We start from the raw sequence: 18702 nt of genomic DNA, 5'->3' as shown, positions 1-18702 counted from the left end.
TCAACTGTGCTTTTAAAATCCTTAAAAGTATTTTACCTACACCTAAGGAATTTCCTTTCAAAATGACGTTAGGAGAAAAAAGTCTGCATGTCTAATTTAAAAATTTGAAAGAAAGTGTTTTTACTCTTCCGATTTCTGTTTGTCTTTCTGGTCCCCAAAATATCCACTCAATTCAGCACATGTTGTACTCTATCCTTGAAAGCGGTTAAAAATAAGAGGAAAAAAGAAAACAAAAGCAAAGCAAGGACAAGCTGTAGGTGCACTATCACAGTTTAGATTATTCATAAAAATAAAAATAAAAATAATCTTATTTTTAAACAGCTCTCTTCTTCTAGGCAAGAAACAGACTCCTTGTGCTTGAATTTTCCTCAAGCCATCAGTGTGAAATACTTAACTGTTTCAGAGGCATATTATAAGAACAGCAGAGAAGATGTTTTTTTTTTTTCCCCAGGAAGCAGCACAACTGGGGGCATAAATGCTGTCTCAGTCACATTTATCTCACTTTTAAAATAAAGATCTTTAATGACAAGAGAACTCTTAGATTAGTGTGAACAACCAAGCTGGTATTTCATGTAATGGCCACATCAATTTAATTTCTTTGTTTCCTTGTCCTTGTCAGCACAGTTGTGGGTTTAAATAGTAATTTGGACTGTTTCTCTGACTTTCCCAGTAAAAATAAATCTGATGTCATTGCATGCTCCTTGGCAGGCCATGTGTCATTATAAACCACACAGACATTTTTTTTCTCATCCAAAATTTCTTTGCAGGGCCTTTGCTTATGACAGAGTTACAAAACGGTGCCATTGGTTATCCTTCAACAGCTTGACAAATGGTGTGAGAAAGAAGCAAGACCATGCGTTTGATCTGTATGAAAAGAAGGGTAACTGATTTATTTACTGATTTTGTTTTTCCAACTATGGACAGGGAAAAAAGCTGAGGTCAGTCAGTGACTTCTTGACTGTAGGAGCACATCCTGGGCATGGGACGGTTTTATGCATTCTGAAAGCTGCATCCTACAGTTTTATTTACAAATACCCTGGTTTTGCTGTCATGCAAGTTCATCTACATACTTGCTCTTGCTCAGTTTTCCAACCTGCATATTTGCCTACCATCATATCTACTAGTCTGAATTGCTACTTCAGTTTTGTGCTTAAAAGCTCAGTTGTATGAGTTACTGTTATTGATTTAATATTGCTTCTCTTTATCTCATTAATGAGTGGAGACTTAAGTCCTCAGACACGGACTTTTAGTCAACCAGACACTTTGGAATCTTTTTCAGTAGCTTTCTTTTGGAAGTTAGCAATCAATATTTTGGAAAAAAAAAAAAAAAAAAAAGAGAGAGAGAAGAATGTATGTGGACGATTAAACAGTATTTTGAATAATTAAGTATTTAAAGGCTATCAGAAATATATTATCTTTATGTGAAAACTGATGATGACCTCTAATTTTAAATACATTAACCAAACTCCTACTTTTCTTCTCTTTTCTTTCAATAGACTATGTCAGGAATTGTATCATTGGAAAAGGCGCAGACTACAAAGGAACAATATCTGTTACCAAAAGTGGTATCCAGTGTCAAGCCTGGAATTCTATGATCCCCCATGAGCACAGGTAAGAGTTCAGAAGCAGAGACAATGGGAATAGTGCACAGACAGATTACATAAAGCATGGTTTGACTTATTAGGAGATGAAGAATTTATGAGAAAACTGACCTTAGTCAACAAAATCCTTTAGGTGTATTCTTGCCTTTCCCCAAGAGATGCTGTTCTCCAGATCCCAGAAAATCCTTACCTTGTTGGGCTTTCTCCAAAAAGGTCTCTGCTAATGCCAGCCTGTGTGTCTGGATCCCTTCCTTTCCTATGTCAGCTTTTTTAGCTGTTTATATCCTTTTGATCTCTTAGCTACTGGCAGAAACAAAACATCTGCATAACTTCAGCCTGGGGTCTGGAAGTTTATCACTCTTTTCTAATCAACTCCCAGGAAATGGGTAATTTTAAAAAATGCGTTGTTAGAAAGCAAGGGATATTAGCCCACCTATTTGATCAGTATATAATTATTGTTACTACATTTTACATAGTTACTATTAATTCTCTATTTATTTGTAGAATATATTAAACTCTATAAAGCACTTAGACCAGGCAACAAATGCATGTTTATTGAACAGTTTATTGAAATCCTTTCCTTCATATCATGTGAGCAGTAACTGAAGACTAATGCAGCAGGTACAGGATTTAACTTTTGAGTTTAAGACCTGATATAATGAGAAACTGAGGCCATATCAACACCTTGAGAGTAGACTTGGTTCAACTATATTGGCAAAGGAAAAGAGAAGAAAGGCAAAAACTGAAGCCAGTAAGACTAATGGTAAAAACATATTCAACTACAACAAAAGTTGCTGGAAACTAGCAGGACTATGAAGTACTGGTCTACTCTTTGACCATTTCTCTTTGAACCTTTTTGTATTGGCTTTAGCCATTTAGCTAATAAACTCTTAGGAGCCAGAATCAAAGTGTCCTCTCACCCATAAACTTCCTATCCCTGTTGCTGCCTTTTGCTCTGAACTCACAGCATCAGGACTTTGTTTAGGAGGAGCCAAGCTGGAGACTACTAGTGAGGAACTGGGCTATGCACTGCTCAGTCCTGTCCTGACCAAATCTATCCAGTGTGCAAGATGATATCTTGGAACAACATTAAAAAGCAAAAGATACTTGGGTTCTCTCCTCTTATGATGTGTTACAAAGCTGAGCCTCAGGCTTGGACTTGACTGGACTTGGCTGATTATAATATAGATGATATTGTGTCTGATTTTCAGTGTGGGACCAGACCGGTTCTTAATTGTAAGCATATGATAAATACCATCAGCTCCCACAGCAATGACCTCTTGAGACTCAACACCTTGAAGTATACAATCTTCACCCTTTAGAAGTGAGCGAATTCTCGGTAATTACAGCCCAAGCAAGAATGAGCATTTATTCTAGATAATGTACATATGACTGTATATAATTAAAGAAAGTGTCTGGATAGTATATATTATCACTAAATTGCATTTTGATACAGCGCATACACAGTTTTATCTAATACATTTAGACAGCCACTCTTCTATGATGAATTTTATGAGAATAACTTTTCTTCTGCCTTGTGCAATAAGTTTAATGTTTAAAAGGTCACTGGATAAATGAGGTGGCTGCATGCTAATATTGTTTTTTCGACATCAGAAAATATGATTTCATCATCAGAGACATGAGGGAGATGGGAAGAAGCAGACAGTAGTGGTGTGTTTGGAACTTATTAGTATGAAAGTCTTAGATTTTTAGGTCAGTTTTTCTCAACATCTGATTATCACAAAGTACCATTGGAAAATCCCTTTTTCATATTCAAGCGAGAAATGTACTTTACTGATTTTTCATTATCTTTCTAGAAAGAATTGAAATAACTTCAGACTGTAAACTTGTGCTTGGACTTAACAAGTTATGTTTTTATTCATTTGTATTTCAGTAGAACCTGGAGACTTGAAGCTGAAATCAGGATTCCATTATTTTCATCTCCATCCTAGTACAAATTACAAGACTATCTTTTTTTTTTCTCTTAAGAGTTTTTTATCTAAATGGATAAAGCTAATGCAAAAAAGGTTCAAAGAGAAATCGTCAAAGAGTAGGCCAGTACTTCGCAGGTTTTTTGCTAGTTTCCATTACTTTTGCTGTGGTTGAATCTGTTCTTGCCATTAATCTTACTGGCTTCAGTTTTTTGCTTTTTCATTTTTTTCCTTACCTAATATAGTTGAATTAAATCAGCACACAGTTTTAGGTGCAGCTCTGTCTTCCATTTCTGGGTAGGTCTTTACCGCATCTCATCTTTTCCTCCCTCAAGAATGTTGCGTCAGTACCTGTTGAAACCATCTGTATGTCTGACCCTTCTTGAGTTTATAATGCTATTCTAATAAAATACTCTAACTTTTTAATAAGAAAAAATATTCTAATATTCAAATAAAATATTCTAATATGCACTGACTTACTACATTAACACATACACAAGTTGCAATATCCCGTCAGAAAAGTTTGCCCAGGGCTGTCTTTAGATAAAAAAATGTGAGATATTTATATCACAAGACTATAGAGGAGAAACAGAAGGAACAATTTTATAGGCAGCAGTAATGACATAAAAATTATTCTCTTCAAGCACCAAAAATAAGAGAAGCACTTTTAAGTAGTGCTTCCGCATTGCATTGACTAAAACTGCAATGCAATCAACAGAGGTATTTTCCACTTCAGTTAGTTCAAAGATCTCATTAACAGGAATAAAACATGATTAAAATGTCACATGTCAGAATTGTCCTTTTATTTCTCTCTCTCTTTAAAAAAAAAAAAAATTATTAATTTGTAACATAGAATTTGCCAAGGGCAGCAGGAACCATGCATTTGTTTTCTGCTTTTGTATGTAAATTAAATCAGTGTCTGTTCATAAAGTCTGTCCCAAGTGCTTATTTAGTTTCCGAAGCTGCAAGTCTACAGTCTTCTAAAAGAAGTTAGATGGAATTTTATTCGTTTTTCTTCTCCTCTAGAACAGAGATACATTTGAATTCCCTATGTGATTAAAAAAACCCACACCAAAACAAGACAAACCAGAAAACAAACAGAACTCTACCCCAGCCTCCAAAAAAATACCTAAAATAAAGTATTAGGCATTTTCAGAATAAAAGGTGCACTTTACTTGTGATATTTCCACCAGAATTTAAATATACTGAAGAAAAAAACCTGGAACAAATTTTAGAAAGTTCAAAGATTAAAACAATTTAGTATGTTGAATTACAAGTTTTGTGTAATACCCTATGTATTTTGCCCAACATTTCAATTAACAACAACAACAAAAAATCTTCATAGAGTTGAGAACAGTTCTGAATTTAATGTGATTTTTTGACTGCAGAGATTTGGTGCTGTTTAAGCATCACTGCAATGAAACTGGCAGTGAAGTGCCACTGGGTTTGCCTGCAATGTGCAGCCTGAACATGGTCATGAGCTCTTGCAGAGGTGTTGAATGGAACCAGCTCTTGGGCTCCTTAGTATGGGGTTAGCTTTTCCCTAGTTTGTGGGGAAATATAACTAGTATTACTTTTGGATGCCTTAGTATAGGAAAGACATTGAGATGCTGGAGCGTGTCCAGAGAAGGGCAATGAAGCTGATGAGTGGTCTGGAAAACAGGTCTTGTAAGGAGCAGCTGAGGGAACCGGGATTGTTTAGCCTAGTGAAGAGGAGACTGAGAGGAGACCTTATTGCTCTCTGCAACTACCTAAAAGGAAGATGTAGTGAGGTGGGTGTTGGTCTCTTCTCCCAAGTAACTAATGACAGGACAAGAGGAAATGGCCTCAAGCTGCAACAGGGAAGATTTAGATTGGATATTAGGAAAAATTTCTTTACTGAAAGAGTGTTTGGGCATTGGAATAGGCTGCCCAGGGAGGTGGTGGAGTCACCATCCCTGGAGGTGTTCGAAAGACGTGTAGATATGGTGCTTAGGGACATGGTTTAGTGGTAGGCTTGGTAGTATTAGGATAATGGTTGGACTTGATGATCTTAAAGGTCTTTTCCAACCAACATGATTCTATGATTCTATGATATATATATATATGCCTACATATATCTGTATATGTTATTGTGTATGTAGGGGTTTCTCTAGAGGTAAGCCCATAATTTTACGGACAGCTAAGAACACAAAACCTTGACCCTGGAGAGTTTATGTTTGGTGGACTAAGCATAAGCAGCAAAGCCTCATACTGAAAATGTGTGTTAGGTAAAAAATACAGTGTTAGCTCACATTTCTATAAAATCACTAAGTGCTTAGCGTTGGCCTAAGAACCCCTAATCTAAGAGGAAAGTCTTAAGGGGTATTCTTATTTAATAGGTGCTTGCAGCAAAAGGAGAAAATATTATGAAAGAGAGAGCACAGTTTACGTCAGCTGGGTTGCTGTTAAATGACCTAATTTGTATGACAGCAGAACCTAAAGTGACAAGAGCGGGGCTTTTGGCAGGACATGAAGCAACACAGATAAAGTGGGATCTAGGGAACCTCCTGATGATGAAATGCAAAGCAGTCCATGATTTTAGGCAGTGAAAGCATCTCAGCGTGGTGTGTCACACCACTCAGTGACGCCTGCACACTCCTGATACCCAGTTCTAGCTGCTGCCTGATCAGGGATGGGAAGAGTTTTCTCTGTTTGTGGGCTTTATATAGTAAGTGCGCACTAAGGCCAACTAGGCCTGCTATGTGTGCACAGCATGCATAGGAAAGGCAGGTCTGACATGGCTATGGACCCACTGAATTTTTCCCCTATGCACCCAATACATTTTTCCCCCTTGTCCAAGGGCCTTCCACCATTGTGTGAGCAGTTAGGAGCTCGTGAAGGAGAGTGCAGTGAGGGCTGGCAGGGAGTGCGCTGTTGTCTCTGGCTCTGCAGCAGATAGTTGGCTCCGGACACCCAAGGGACGGGAGTAAAACTCGTTAGAGCAAGCTATGGGCTAGTCAAATTTTCCCAGATTTAGGCCATTGATTGAGTAATCATGACTGAAGGTGTGTATTTGTGTATGAACAGATATTTGGGGCTGTACATTTGTGTAGGCTGGGTGGAGGGAGAAGGAAGAAGAGATGTGATTGTTTTTCTGACTGTTTGTAAAAAATAGTATGATTAACACCGAAGTTTGCATGCTCTTATACTGTAATGATTGTCATTTTAAAACTAGCTTTTTGCCTTCGAGCTATCGGGGTAAAGACCTGCGAGAAAACTACTGTCGAAACCCCCGAGGGGAAGAGGGAGGGCCATGGTGTTTCACCACCAGTCCAGAGATGCGCCATGAAGTCTGCGACATCCCCCTGTGCTCACAAGGTAACCCGTCATGGCTCGTGTGGAAAGTTGACTTTTCTCTGTTGACAGCAGGTATGCAGAACTTCCATTACTGTAATTGACACTTGCTTATGGCCTTTAGAGAAAGAATAGGTGATTTCTCAGCAAGGAAAACTCATGTAGCAAGAAAAGCAATTGTTAGAGAAAGAGATCTTGTTATGTTCCAGTACTCTGGAAGACTTGAACAAGCTTTCAGGCACAGCATCTTGTTTTCAGGTCATGGAGGAGCTGGAACAATGAAGTTGTGCTGATCGCACAAATGTGACCCTTTTTTTACTTGTCTAGTCCATAGTGAATCCATTAACAATTTCAATATTACTATGTGATAAAATCATCTAGTGCCATTCCATGGTAAAATCAACTTTTCTTCTTCTTTTTGATGAAAATATAGATACTGAATTACATGACAAAAGCACAATCTAAGCATGCATTTTGTTTTTCAAATGGACACTGTAAATAAATAAAACTTCTTATTAATCCAATCCCAATCAACTTTCAAGCACAGAATTTGAAAGATATTCACATGCACCATTGCATTCATTGACTGTTAAGTTCCGTTAACCTCCAAACTAAGCTCTTATATCTTGTTAATCAGTTAATTCAGTTCCAGTCAATCAACTCATTTAAATTCTCAAGATGGGATGCCTTTAATTTTCCTGCTAAATGTGTCGTGTTGCAATAGCTATGCAGTGGTAGGGGAAGAAAAGGGAGAGGGAGGCAGGGAGGAAGAGACGGAGGAAGAGAATGATTTACAAGGAGCTTGAAAACCTATTAAAAGCTAACATTTAAAGATCAACTTAAGTGAGCTTTAAATGGAATAGGACCTGGAGCTCACTGCAGGGTGAAGACTTTGATAGCGGATGTTTTGACTGAGGAGTGAGATCTCTAATTGCATAAATTAGTGTTTACTAAGTGATGCTTCGTTACAATTACTCTAATTAGGGGGCACTTGAGAAATGTATCTATAGTTAATTATGGTGAATTTATTTTATATTTTAAGACTTCTCATTCTAAATTATGAAGTATATTTTGTTCAACAGTGATTTCAAATCCCTTTGGTAGCTTTTGCCCACTCTCCTCTACCCCCCACTTTCCCAAACCAGGGCTGAAAATGTATCATAGTTTAAGCTGCCAAAAAGAATTAGTATGGAGAAGAACCAGTATCATATGTAGCTGAAAGTGCTGGGAATTTAAAGAGACAAACTCTACTGCATGTGGTTCAGCCATTATTCTAGACTTAAAATTGTGCTGTAATTGTATTAGAGTGGTTTAGAATAATGAATGTTACTTAATTAGAAAATATCACTTCTAAAAATACTCCTTCCTTAGACTTGTTTCTTTCTGTTACTAACTATAGCTAAGTTTAAAAATCTGCTAGGAGCATGAATGCCTCTAGCAGCTGACACCTGTGCTTGTCAAAACCATAAGTGTCCTATAAAGTGAAACCAAATTTAAGCATCTAGATTAGATCTAAGCAAGCGATTCGATTCTATTCCAAAGGACATTTCCCATAACAACTAAACTAAAGGAGACCTCTTTTTTATACCTCTCTAGGTTGGTTTCAATGTATAACGGCAGGGATATGATTTAAGGTTTTGGGGTTTTTTTTGTGAGTTTTTTTTTGTGCTACAGGTTACCAGCATAATAAATGACTAGTACCTATTTTTTTCCCTAGTTGAATGCATGACCTGCAATGGAGAGAGTTACAGAGGGCCGATGGATCACACCGAGTCAGGCAAGGAGTGTCAGCGCTGGGATCTTCAGAGACCACACAAGCACAAATTTCGTCCAGAGAGGTAACCTCTCCTTCCCCCCAAGCAAATCCATGTGGTTGTAATCTGAAAATTACACACGTTCTGGAAGCAGTTGGGCAAAATCAGCATTAGCTGAACTGAAATTTATGGAGTTCACCAGTTTTAGTTGGTTGTATTTCTGGCCCATGGTGTGTGCAGGCTGGCTACCGTCATGATGGAGATGCAGGATGGGGACTAGAGGCTATTTTGTGCAGTAGTGGTTTCATCTCATGGCTGTATTATGCAGTGATGAACATGCACTGCATTAATGGATCAAAATTTCCTCCCTAGATTCACTGATAGTAAAAAATTAACCTCCGCGTGTTTCTGTATATGTTGTGATGCGGCTTCAGTCAGCTTAAAATGCCTTGAAGTAGTCACAAAGTAAATAACGATTAAAAGTCATAGATTTTTGCTAGAGTTCTTAACACAGTTAGTTAATATAAGCTTGCAACCTTATCAAGTTAGAATATGATTCTTTTTCGAAATATTGAACAGCTTTAAAGCTGTAGATGGTCTTCTGTTGTAATCAGGTTTAAGCATCCAACTTGTTTGATAAAAATGCCCGCTACATGGGTTTTTTCATCCTGGAAAAGGAGTTCATAGGTCTGTCTAGCATTTTACACACATGGATTTATATTGTAGACTTTTTTCTTTTTTAATTTAGGCATACATTCATAATGCCAAAAGATGAGTCAGAAATAACAAGACAAATTGAATCCCCATTAAGGTTTGTCCTAGAAAGTAAAATTCACCCGACCACAAAGGGTCATCTATAATACAGCCTTTTGAAAGGATTTTATGTGGGGGTTCAGGCCACACAGGAGGGCCTTTGTGTTTCTCTTAAACTGGAATAAAGTTTCATTTTAGTTTTACACTGGATTTTAGATTAACTCTATGTGTAAAATGGATTGAATAAATTTAAACTGCCAGAGGGAGACTGCAAGAATCAACAAACTCAAAATGATTGAGACCTTCCGCAGAATGTATCCTTAAATACGTTGAAGTGTTCCACAAAATAAAGCATCATTTTTATACTTGGAAATACGGGTACTGGTAGATTTTAGAAAGCTTGATAATTCAACGAAACATTAAGGATCTGCAGTTCTGGAGTTTATGTAGTGTAACTTGTTTTTCCTCTTGGCTCAGATGATCTGTTTCATGAATAATAGCAGACTCTCCCATAGTTCTGCTACAATAAGTATTTCGTATTAGCAGGCTGGGACTGAAGATGGTCTGTTTCTGAGTTTTGCCATGCACTTGCTGTGCATTCTAGAATAAATCACAGGAAAAATTTTGGTCCTTGGGAGTGAAACATTTGTAGAACTTCTGGATACAAACAACAATAATTTTAATTTTATTGTCAGGAGGAAAGAGTTTTTTTCCATTAATTTTGGGTTGTTTGCAAAATGACTTTTCAGACTAACTGCAGTTTCATGAATGATTGCCTTCCTCCTTGAAAGATTTCCTTCAGAAAGTGTCTTCTTGAGAGTTTTCAAACTGTAATAAAACTGCTTTTTTATCCAGTGACCCATCCAGATTAAACTGATCTATATGTGTTTTCAGAAGAGTAACTGGAATCCCCCCAAACAGCTCCTGCATGTCCCATTTTTAGCTATTAGTGGATGTAGAGTCGTATTCTGAAGTTCCAGTTCCCTAGTGTAATCCTCATGGGCAGGGTTATGCCTCAGTATGGAAGGAAGACCATTGAGGATAATGACTTAAATAGGCATAGAGCAGCATAGAGAAGCAATTTTTCTCCTCTTTTGCTCACATTTTCTGCTCAAAATCAAATACTCTGTGAAAATAGGTACCTACTGCATGCAGGAAAGTAGGGTTGAAGTGTAGTATAAGAGTTGAGTAACTGCAGGTATCCTTTTATCAGAATACTCTAGTTTATGTTTGTTGCATACACAGTCAGGTTTCTAGTCCTGCATGTCTTTTAAAACAAACAGAAGGGGCAAAGAAATATTGGCGAAGAGTTTTAGACACTAAGTTTCAGTTTAGCTCCAGCAAAGCTAGTGATCAACATTTGTCTCTTTAAAGAGAAATTATCTCTTCATCTGACACTTTCCTCCATCTCCTAGAAACTGAAAAAAAGTCTTGATTTTGACACCACATGTGTATTTTAATGCTTCGTTTCAGTCTCAGCAGTAAAGTACAGCTACTGCAGTTTCAAAGGGAATTAAAAAGAAATACGTAGGCTTCTGAAAGATATTGGAAACCTCAGGCTCTTTATTGGATCTAAGCAAGAAGTCTGTGCCCAAGTGTACTGGGGAAGCAGAAGTGTGAAGAGCAAAGGCATGAGGTCTCTCTCAGGGAATCCTCCGCAGTCTCACTGTTGAATTGTGTGGAACAGTTTGAAGCCCTGTTGTTTATCTTACCCCTGGTATTTGTGTCTTAAAGTTGTTAGTTGGTCTTTTGTATAGGAACTGAGGATCTGTTGCTTGCTGGGTATGAAGGAAGGCAGAAGCACACCTGAATATTGCAGGAGGAACCAGTGACTGGGAAGGCTGTTGTTGCCCTAGAAAAGGGCACATAGATATAGTAGATGGAAAGATACAGTTCATGGACACTACTCCATCCCACAAAGACACTCAAAGCTTGATCCTGGACTGTAACATCTCTGTTTAAGTTTTAGTTAGTAAATAACACATATTTTACATACTGTGGGAATATATTATATAGTATTAAGAAGGACAGGACATTCAGTGCTATGAAATACCCTTGCCATCTAGAAAGAGTGGTTTCTTTACATCCCCTGTTGTTTTGAATGGTTTTTGTTAGCTGTGACTACAGATAACCTTGCCATACCTTGGTTCCTGGGTAGTGCCATAGAATATCCATTGCTACATGACATGGAGCATGTGCTACCAGCATCAAAGCTCATCACCGCACCTACTGGGTGATCAAAGCCATCTTGTTTTCTGCTATATTGTTAGCCCGTTAAGTGTTTTCTTGTAAAATCCTTGGACACAATTTGTTCCTTTACATTCTGTCTTCTACCTAGCAGAAAACAGGGTACTGCTGCTAGATCTGAAACTACCACATTCTTGATTGCCCTTGAATTCTCAGTTTTTTAAGGTTTCACCTTGGTCATTTTGGGTTTTTGTGTTTGTTTTTGTTTTTTAAGTCAACTTAAATCCTGTCCCTGACCCTTGTATAGATGAAGGAACCTGATTTTTCCCAAGGAATGGGAGATCAAGTTGCAAATGCATGAGTCAAAATTAGGATGATTGTTTGACAAAAAAGGCATCCTAGCAAAAACACAGACTTGCAAATTGTATTTTCCTCTGCTTGTGTGAAACACATCTGTTTGCAGTTGTAAATGGGTTCAGGTTCCCAGGTAGTTAACTTTATTGTTCTCTTACATGCTTTTCATGTTTCCCTCAGGGGCATATCTACTTTTTGTTTCTTTTACAAACATGTTTCAATAAAACTGGAAAACCAAGACAGTTTGCATTCACTGGAGGAAAAAAAGTATATATGCTTCTCCTTCTCTTCAAGTTTATAGCACATTTATACGAAAAAGAACCTTCTTATCTTGAATATCACCTGATCATTCAGTGATGGCAGTAAGAACATGGAAACAATTAAATGGCACAATGGTTTCAAATCTTAATAAGATAAAGCAGATGGAAGTTAATTCCTTACTTTTCTCTTTTTTTTCCCCAATGCTTGAAATGAGGGCATGACCTAGAATGAGCTCTATTACAAAAATGGAGCTACCATTAGTAACACAGCTATTCAAAATAGCTTCCAGTTTGAACCCAGGGCTGTTGCACTGAAGAACCTGTTTTCTTAATGAGTCCGGCATGCCAGGCAGTGTTTATATAATCCACACTTAATTGGGCTGTTTAAAAAAAAAAAAGTGGCTTTAGAGTCTGATCATCAGTTGACAGAAGAGCAAGAGTTTAGCAATTAGCAGAGTTACCCCATCCTGTATCCTGTGCCTTACCACAGCAGGGAATCCCCTCAGTGGAGGTCTGATTCTGCTGCACATTTGGAAAGAGGTTTTGTGTTATTAACTATCTAATAGTGTCAGAAAAGCATCTGCATCAGTCTCACAGGATTGGACCCAAGGTTAATGGTAACTGGTTCTTGTTTGCCTCTGCTGAAGACTGTCCTTTAAGTACCTCGTGCAGTGTTGGCAGAAGACTTCCCTGACACTTTTCTCGTTGTGGTTTGCAGATATCCTGACAAGGGCTTTGATGATAATTACTGCCGCAATCCTGATGGCAAGCTGAGACCATGGTGCTACACTCTTGACCCTAACACCCCCTGGGAGTTCTGTGCAATTAAAATGTGTGGTGAGTTCAAGCAAAATTTATTACTTCCTTTTCCTTTCCAAAATCTGGACACAGATAGTTCAAGCAATATAGGACAACAGCTAGTTCATTCATTGCACTTCACTGACTTTTAAAACATAGCTTTCGAAGAGGATCTCCTATAAAGACATTATATTTAATCTAGACAGGAAATAAAAGAGTTGCATGTTACTTAGCACTGGAGTAGTATCATACACAGGAAATTGCATTAAAATGTAGGAAAATTAAGAACTAACAAAGTGAGGGAACATCATCATGAAGATCTCGTGTAGTATTAGTTTGGCCATACTGGGCACCTGCATTACTGTTTGGGAGCAAGTGCATGCACACCTTCCCTACTCAGAGCTGTCTCTGTCAACAAATCTTCATTGCTTTCTTTTCCTCTTGCACATTATGTGGTTCCAGGCACACTGTGTAACTTCGTGCTGAAGACAGAATTATTGATTTCCTCATGGGTTTCTCTGTGATGTTCAGCACTCCAGTATCAAAGCACTCCACAGGCAATTAATTTCTTTTCATCTGTCAACTACAAGAGGGTGACTTTTGTTATCCTCACTTTACAGACAGTGAATTGACTGAAAGTAACATTAAGGTATACAGATATTGGATGCCAACTTTAAGATGCTTTAGTTCAGAATTTTTAGAGCATTCTGTGGCATGTTCTGACTTAAAAGCCCAAATCCTCCTAACTGGTGGTAGCTCTGACAGCTCTGTTCTACAGATAATTAGATGTCCTAAATGAGCAGCACAGGCACAATGAGGAAGGTAAAACTACTGGACCTCCCTTGAAAACTTGGGTGAAGTAATTTTTCTAGACTTTCATGGTAATGCTTGGTCTGAGACAGATGGTAGAATTAAGTTTTGTTGGGACATGCTTTAGTTAGGAAACCTAGATTTGCTTCCCTGAAATTCCTTGCCTCATTCACAGCTTGTGGGTTCCACAGGTGATAGTCTCCTCTCTTATCTCCCATACTTCTTATTGCCAGATTTGGGGTCTAATTTTTTGCCCTTAGTGAACTGATAACGTGTACAAGCATGATATTAAAGGCAGTCTCATAATACCTAGGCATATTTTTTTATTGTCTTTACTCAAATTAATTTGTTTATAACATCCTGGGAATAAAGGCAATTTCTGAAAACACAGCATGACTTTAACTGAATCCATACTGTAGAAGTCTGTCAGCTTCATGTGCCCCAGCCCTGTGACAGAGCCTCCAGGAACACAGGCAGGAGAGGGACAACAGTATTTCTGGATGTTCTGTGAAATAGAGGCAAAGGGAAGCTTCTAAAACTGCTCAGTGAAACTCAATGTCTTGTTAGCTCATGAGAAAGTCAGTTTGTCTTAGATCTGCAGTTTTGGAAACTATAATTGCCTTTGTTGTCCTGCTTCAATTTCAACCAAAATTAAGTGTTAAAAAAAAATAATCCTCGAAACCAGACACTCTGCTTTTCATCTGCCTCTAAGTGTCACTTCAGTAGGCTTATGTTGTTATAAAATTAGTTTGGCTCTCTTGGGAGGAGGACAGAAAAAGATAATAAATTCTCTTAAAAAAGAACACCAAAGATCACCTGGAACTGGATTTATATAAGAATTCAAAAAAGGGAAAAAGAAAAGAAAAGAAAAGAAAAGAAAAGAAAAGAAAAGAAAAGAAAAGAAAAGAAAAGAAAAGAAAAGAGAAGAAAAGAAAAGAAAAGAAAAGAAAAGAAAAGAAAAGAAAAGAAAAGAAAAGAAAAGAAAAGAAAAGAAAAGAAAAGAAAAGAAAAGAAAAGAAAAGAAAAGAAAAGAAAAGAAAAGAAAAGAAAAATAATCATAAAAGAAGTGATTTTTAATGATTGTTTAATTTTCAGGGTTCTCTGTATTCTGTTGTTATTTTTGTTATATAAACCGAGATAAAACATTACTGGGGTATCTAAAATCCAGATAAAACAGAGACAGTAGTGGATCTTACAAAAAGTCTGTTTCCATAATGCAGTCATGTATTTTTCCTATAATGTTGGCATATGTATAAATACTGGGAAAGCAGGGGAGAGAAAAGGGAATGGCTCTGGCATGAACCTTTATGTGTGAGCAGTTGCTACCTAAAGGGGGAAGCATGGGATTCTCTGTCTTCGCTTGGAATTCTTACCAAACCTAATTATGCCGTGTTTTCTGCTTCCATCACCAATAGTTCTGAATTTTCTCTCCTTACTTGTTCTTGGCTTAGGCCAGTGTGATGTCTTGGAGTTCGTCACTTCTTATCAATTGTTTGAAACCCAGAGGTTGAGTAAGAATGCTCTTAATGTACTTCCTGATGTGGAGTAATTGGACTTATTCTGCACTGTCGTATGTCATTGTAAATCCAATATAAGACAGTTTAAATTATCAAAATTATTTGACTGTAAAAAGTTGAGATTAATTTGCTACTTTGGACAATGTCTGTAATCAGGTTCTCTAGAGAAGGAACTTAACAAGACTGCTGCTTGTTTTGTGTCAGGCACCCATTAAGTCACAGCCATGTTGAAAGTCTTGCCTGTGAACTACAGTACTAGTTCATGTAATTCTATCTAGAGTCATTGACAATCTTTCATAATGGGGAAAATTCAGACTTTCTGCATTGAAGACACAGTCTTGCTTAGACCTATAACTGAATCATCTTTCCTATTTTTTAGTTAATTCATTAAGTTAGAGGTTATTGGTGTTTTGGATTTTTGGTTTATGTTTTTTGGTTTGTGTTTTGTTTTGTTGTTTTAGCTGTGCTTCCTACATTTCTCTAATTATTAGATAATATATGAATCACATATAGCATAGTAGATCTGTTCTTTTCTGTGGCAGAAGTGTTTTTACTAAAAAAAAAAATATAAAAATTCCTAAGTTACAGCTGACTGTTTCACAAATGCAACTTTTATAAACCTTTATCCTTTGGCATTTCCTGAGCTGATGTGTCAGTGTTCTGAGGAATCGCATCTGGCTTTGTTGGTCACGTAAGCTTACAGTTCATGCAACTTTCAGTATCTACAGTCTGGCCTAAGCTTTATAAATAGTTGGGTGTGAGATCTCCTACAAACTACTGCAATGTCACCTTTGTCTACCCAAGTCACAATTAGAGTCCTAAAGAAAAGGTAATCATCAAAATGAAATTTAAAACCCCCCACAATGTAATGATTTTAATGTTGTGATGAAAGCCTTTTGTGTAATTTCTGGGCAAAAGTTGACTGAATTGACTAGAAATTTTTTCTTTCATCTTCAGTTAGAAAGTATATTAAGATCAGTGGAAATTTCACATGCAAAACTGTATTGTCACTGCAGAAAACTATAGATCTTTGGAAATTACTGAAGCAATCTATATGAGGAAGAATACAAAATTAGTGATCTTGAAAGTGCTTAATCCATCAGATATTTTCAAAGGATGTTTAGCACAGGCATATGACATTGCCCTCTACATACGATGCAATGCTGCTCAGTGCGTTCCTTTATAACCCAGAGAGGGAATTTACTGCTGATATTACTGTTGTATCGCCAGCTTGGTGACCAGAATACCCCCAGAAAAATATTGAAGTCCTGTTTCCAGTTTTCTGTCTTTCCTGAGGCACATAGGAAAACTGTTTTCCCACCTCCTAGCAGGGAGCCCAAAACACTAGGCCATTCTGGGTTTCAGTGCCTGCTCCATTTTCTGTGTGCAATCTTATTACACTAAAAAGAGAACATCATGAGTTATATGCCTTTATAGCTTTGTGGTTTGGATTCTCACACAGGTTTTTAATTCCTGTGCTGAGGACTGTTTATATATTTTACAAGAAATACTAATTAGAAAAAATGCTTTACAAATCCAAGTCCTTGGACCATATACAAAAACGTAGGTGTCCTCTCTTTGGGGGAGTGACCACAAGGCAGCATGCTGCTTGTGGCTTTTGCTACATGTCATGAGTGCTAGTATGCTCTATAGCCAAAATGCTGACAACAGCTCATATACAAAATTTTCGGCAAAAAAGTTAGTGGAAGGAAGCATTCAGAAAATAAATATGTTTTTAAGACTGAAGAGACAGGAGGGCATTGTAACTTTATTTCCAAGCACAGAAGGCAGCATAAAACACTGTGGCTTACAGCCAGGGCTGTGAGAAAGAGATGACAGGAGCAATTAGGGATTAGAGATGGCTCAAGCTGCAAAAATTGGATCTGGATTAAGACTTCAGGGACCCCAGGACTGGTTTGAAGTTGCTCACATATGTGTCTGTGGTTTTGGCTTGAGACAATTTTTAGTTAGAAGAGAGGATAAAAGGACAACTATAACAGCAATAAAGAAGCGTAGGATGAAATGAAGAAATGGAAGCAGTGACAGCAAATATGAAAAAAGAAAATTACTTACTTTGGCGTGAATGAGGACATGGACTACAGGGAAGACAGCAGTGGGGAGCTAATACTGCTTGAAAGAAAAAAAGAAAAAAAGGATAACTACATTTCTGTGGGTGAGCTATAGGGCTATGAGAGACATGCTGAGGCCCAGAAAAGAAGCTACATATGTCAGTTATTCAAGAGCTGTATAACTACATGGAATTATTATGGTAAGGACACTGTTCGATTGCTGCCTACCAGATATAGATTTAGCCTTTGCTGTCAGTACTCATAGGCAATAGGCAGGGATGACTGGAGCCCAAAAAGCCCTGGTAGAATTCAGTAAGGGTCTGGGTTTGATGGGAAAGTGCAAGTAATGAAACAGCAAAATTGAGAATCTAGGTGTAAAATGAACCATTGCAGTGTGCCTACAACTTTTGAGAAGGCAAAGAATCACCAATATTGGATTATTCATTCTTTAGAAGCAGAGATTTCAGCTGCCCGTTTGAAGGTGGAGTTCTGATTCAAGAGTTATTTGTTGAATTGTAGTATGTAAAAAAAGCTCCATTCAGTTTAAGCTTATTGTTTATGTAAGATAAAGATGTAGAAAGGAGGCAGTGAAAAGAGAATAAAGTTTAGTAGTTGATAAAGTCTTACCTTTCAGCTTGCATCACACAGAGGCATAGTGGAGGTCCGGCATTCATTATAAATGCAATGACTTAATCTACGTTTCCTCAAAGAGGATCCTTCTCAGATCCTTTTCATCATTTCTGTGATAGATTTGAAAGTAAGATTTAGGAGCTCTGAACCTGCAGAGATCCAGGTATATTTTTTAATGGATTTAAACTAAAAATTGGTTGGATTTAAAGCCTAGTTGTATGTATTGGAACAACCTGCAAAGATTTCTCTGTGCTCAAGGACCAATGAACTGTAGGTGTGCAGGTTTTAGATGACAATGAGTTCTTCAGTACCATGATTCTTGAGCTTGAGTCTAATTTATTTATTCACTTTATTATTAGATTTTATTGAAAACAAAAACCGCAAAGCACTAGAAATCAGTGTTTGGGTTTTGTTCGTTTTCTTTTTTTTTCCCCTCATATTACTGTGACATAGTACATAAAAGGAAACACATAGAAAGAAAAGAACTGCCACTAGGGGAAAGGGACCTGGGTGTCCTGGTGGACAGCAGGATGACCATGAGCCACCCATGTGCTCTCGTGGCCAAGAAGGCCAATGGCATCCTGGGGTGTATTAGAAGGGATGTGGTCAGTAGGTCAAGAGAGGTTCTCCTCCCCCTCTCCTCTGCCCTGGTGAGACCCCCATCTGGAATAGTGTGCACAGTTCTGGGCCCCTCAGTTCAAGAAGGACAGGGAACTGCTGGAA

At 37.7% G+C, this 18702-nt stretch overlaps 1 protein-coding gene across 1 annotated transcript in view; it reads left to right on the top strand.

Moving 5' to 3' along the window:
• HGF (hepatocyte growth factor) overlaps positions 1 to 18702 on the top strand; it is a 56690-nt gene that overhangs the window by 15228 nt on the left and 22760 nt on the right. The window contains exons 3-7 of the mRNA XM_086462444.1: positions 768 to 880; positions 1497 to 1611; positions 6729 to 6871; positions 8565 to 8685; positions 12874 to 12992. Of these exons, the coding sequence (XP_086318570.1) occupies positions 768 to 880; positions 1497 to 1611; positions 6729 to 6871; positions 8565 to 8685; positions 12874 to 12992 (611 nt within the window). The remainder of the gene's footprint in view (positions 1 to 767; positions 881 to 1496; positions 1612 to 6728; positions 6872 to 8564; positions 8686 to 12873; positions 12993 to 18702) is intronic.

The sequence above is a fragment of the Leptosomus discolor genome, chromosome 1 (genome assembly GCF_034619465.1).
Source record: "Leptosomus discolor isolate bLepDis1 chromosome 1, bLepDis1.hap2, whole genome shotgun sequence".
In the NCBI taxonomy this organism is placed as follows: Eukaryota; Metazoa; Chordata; class Aves; order Leptosomiformes; family Leptosomidae; genus Leptosomus; species Leptosomus discolor.
This window is presented reverse-complemented; position numbering and strand designations above follow the sequence as displayed.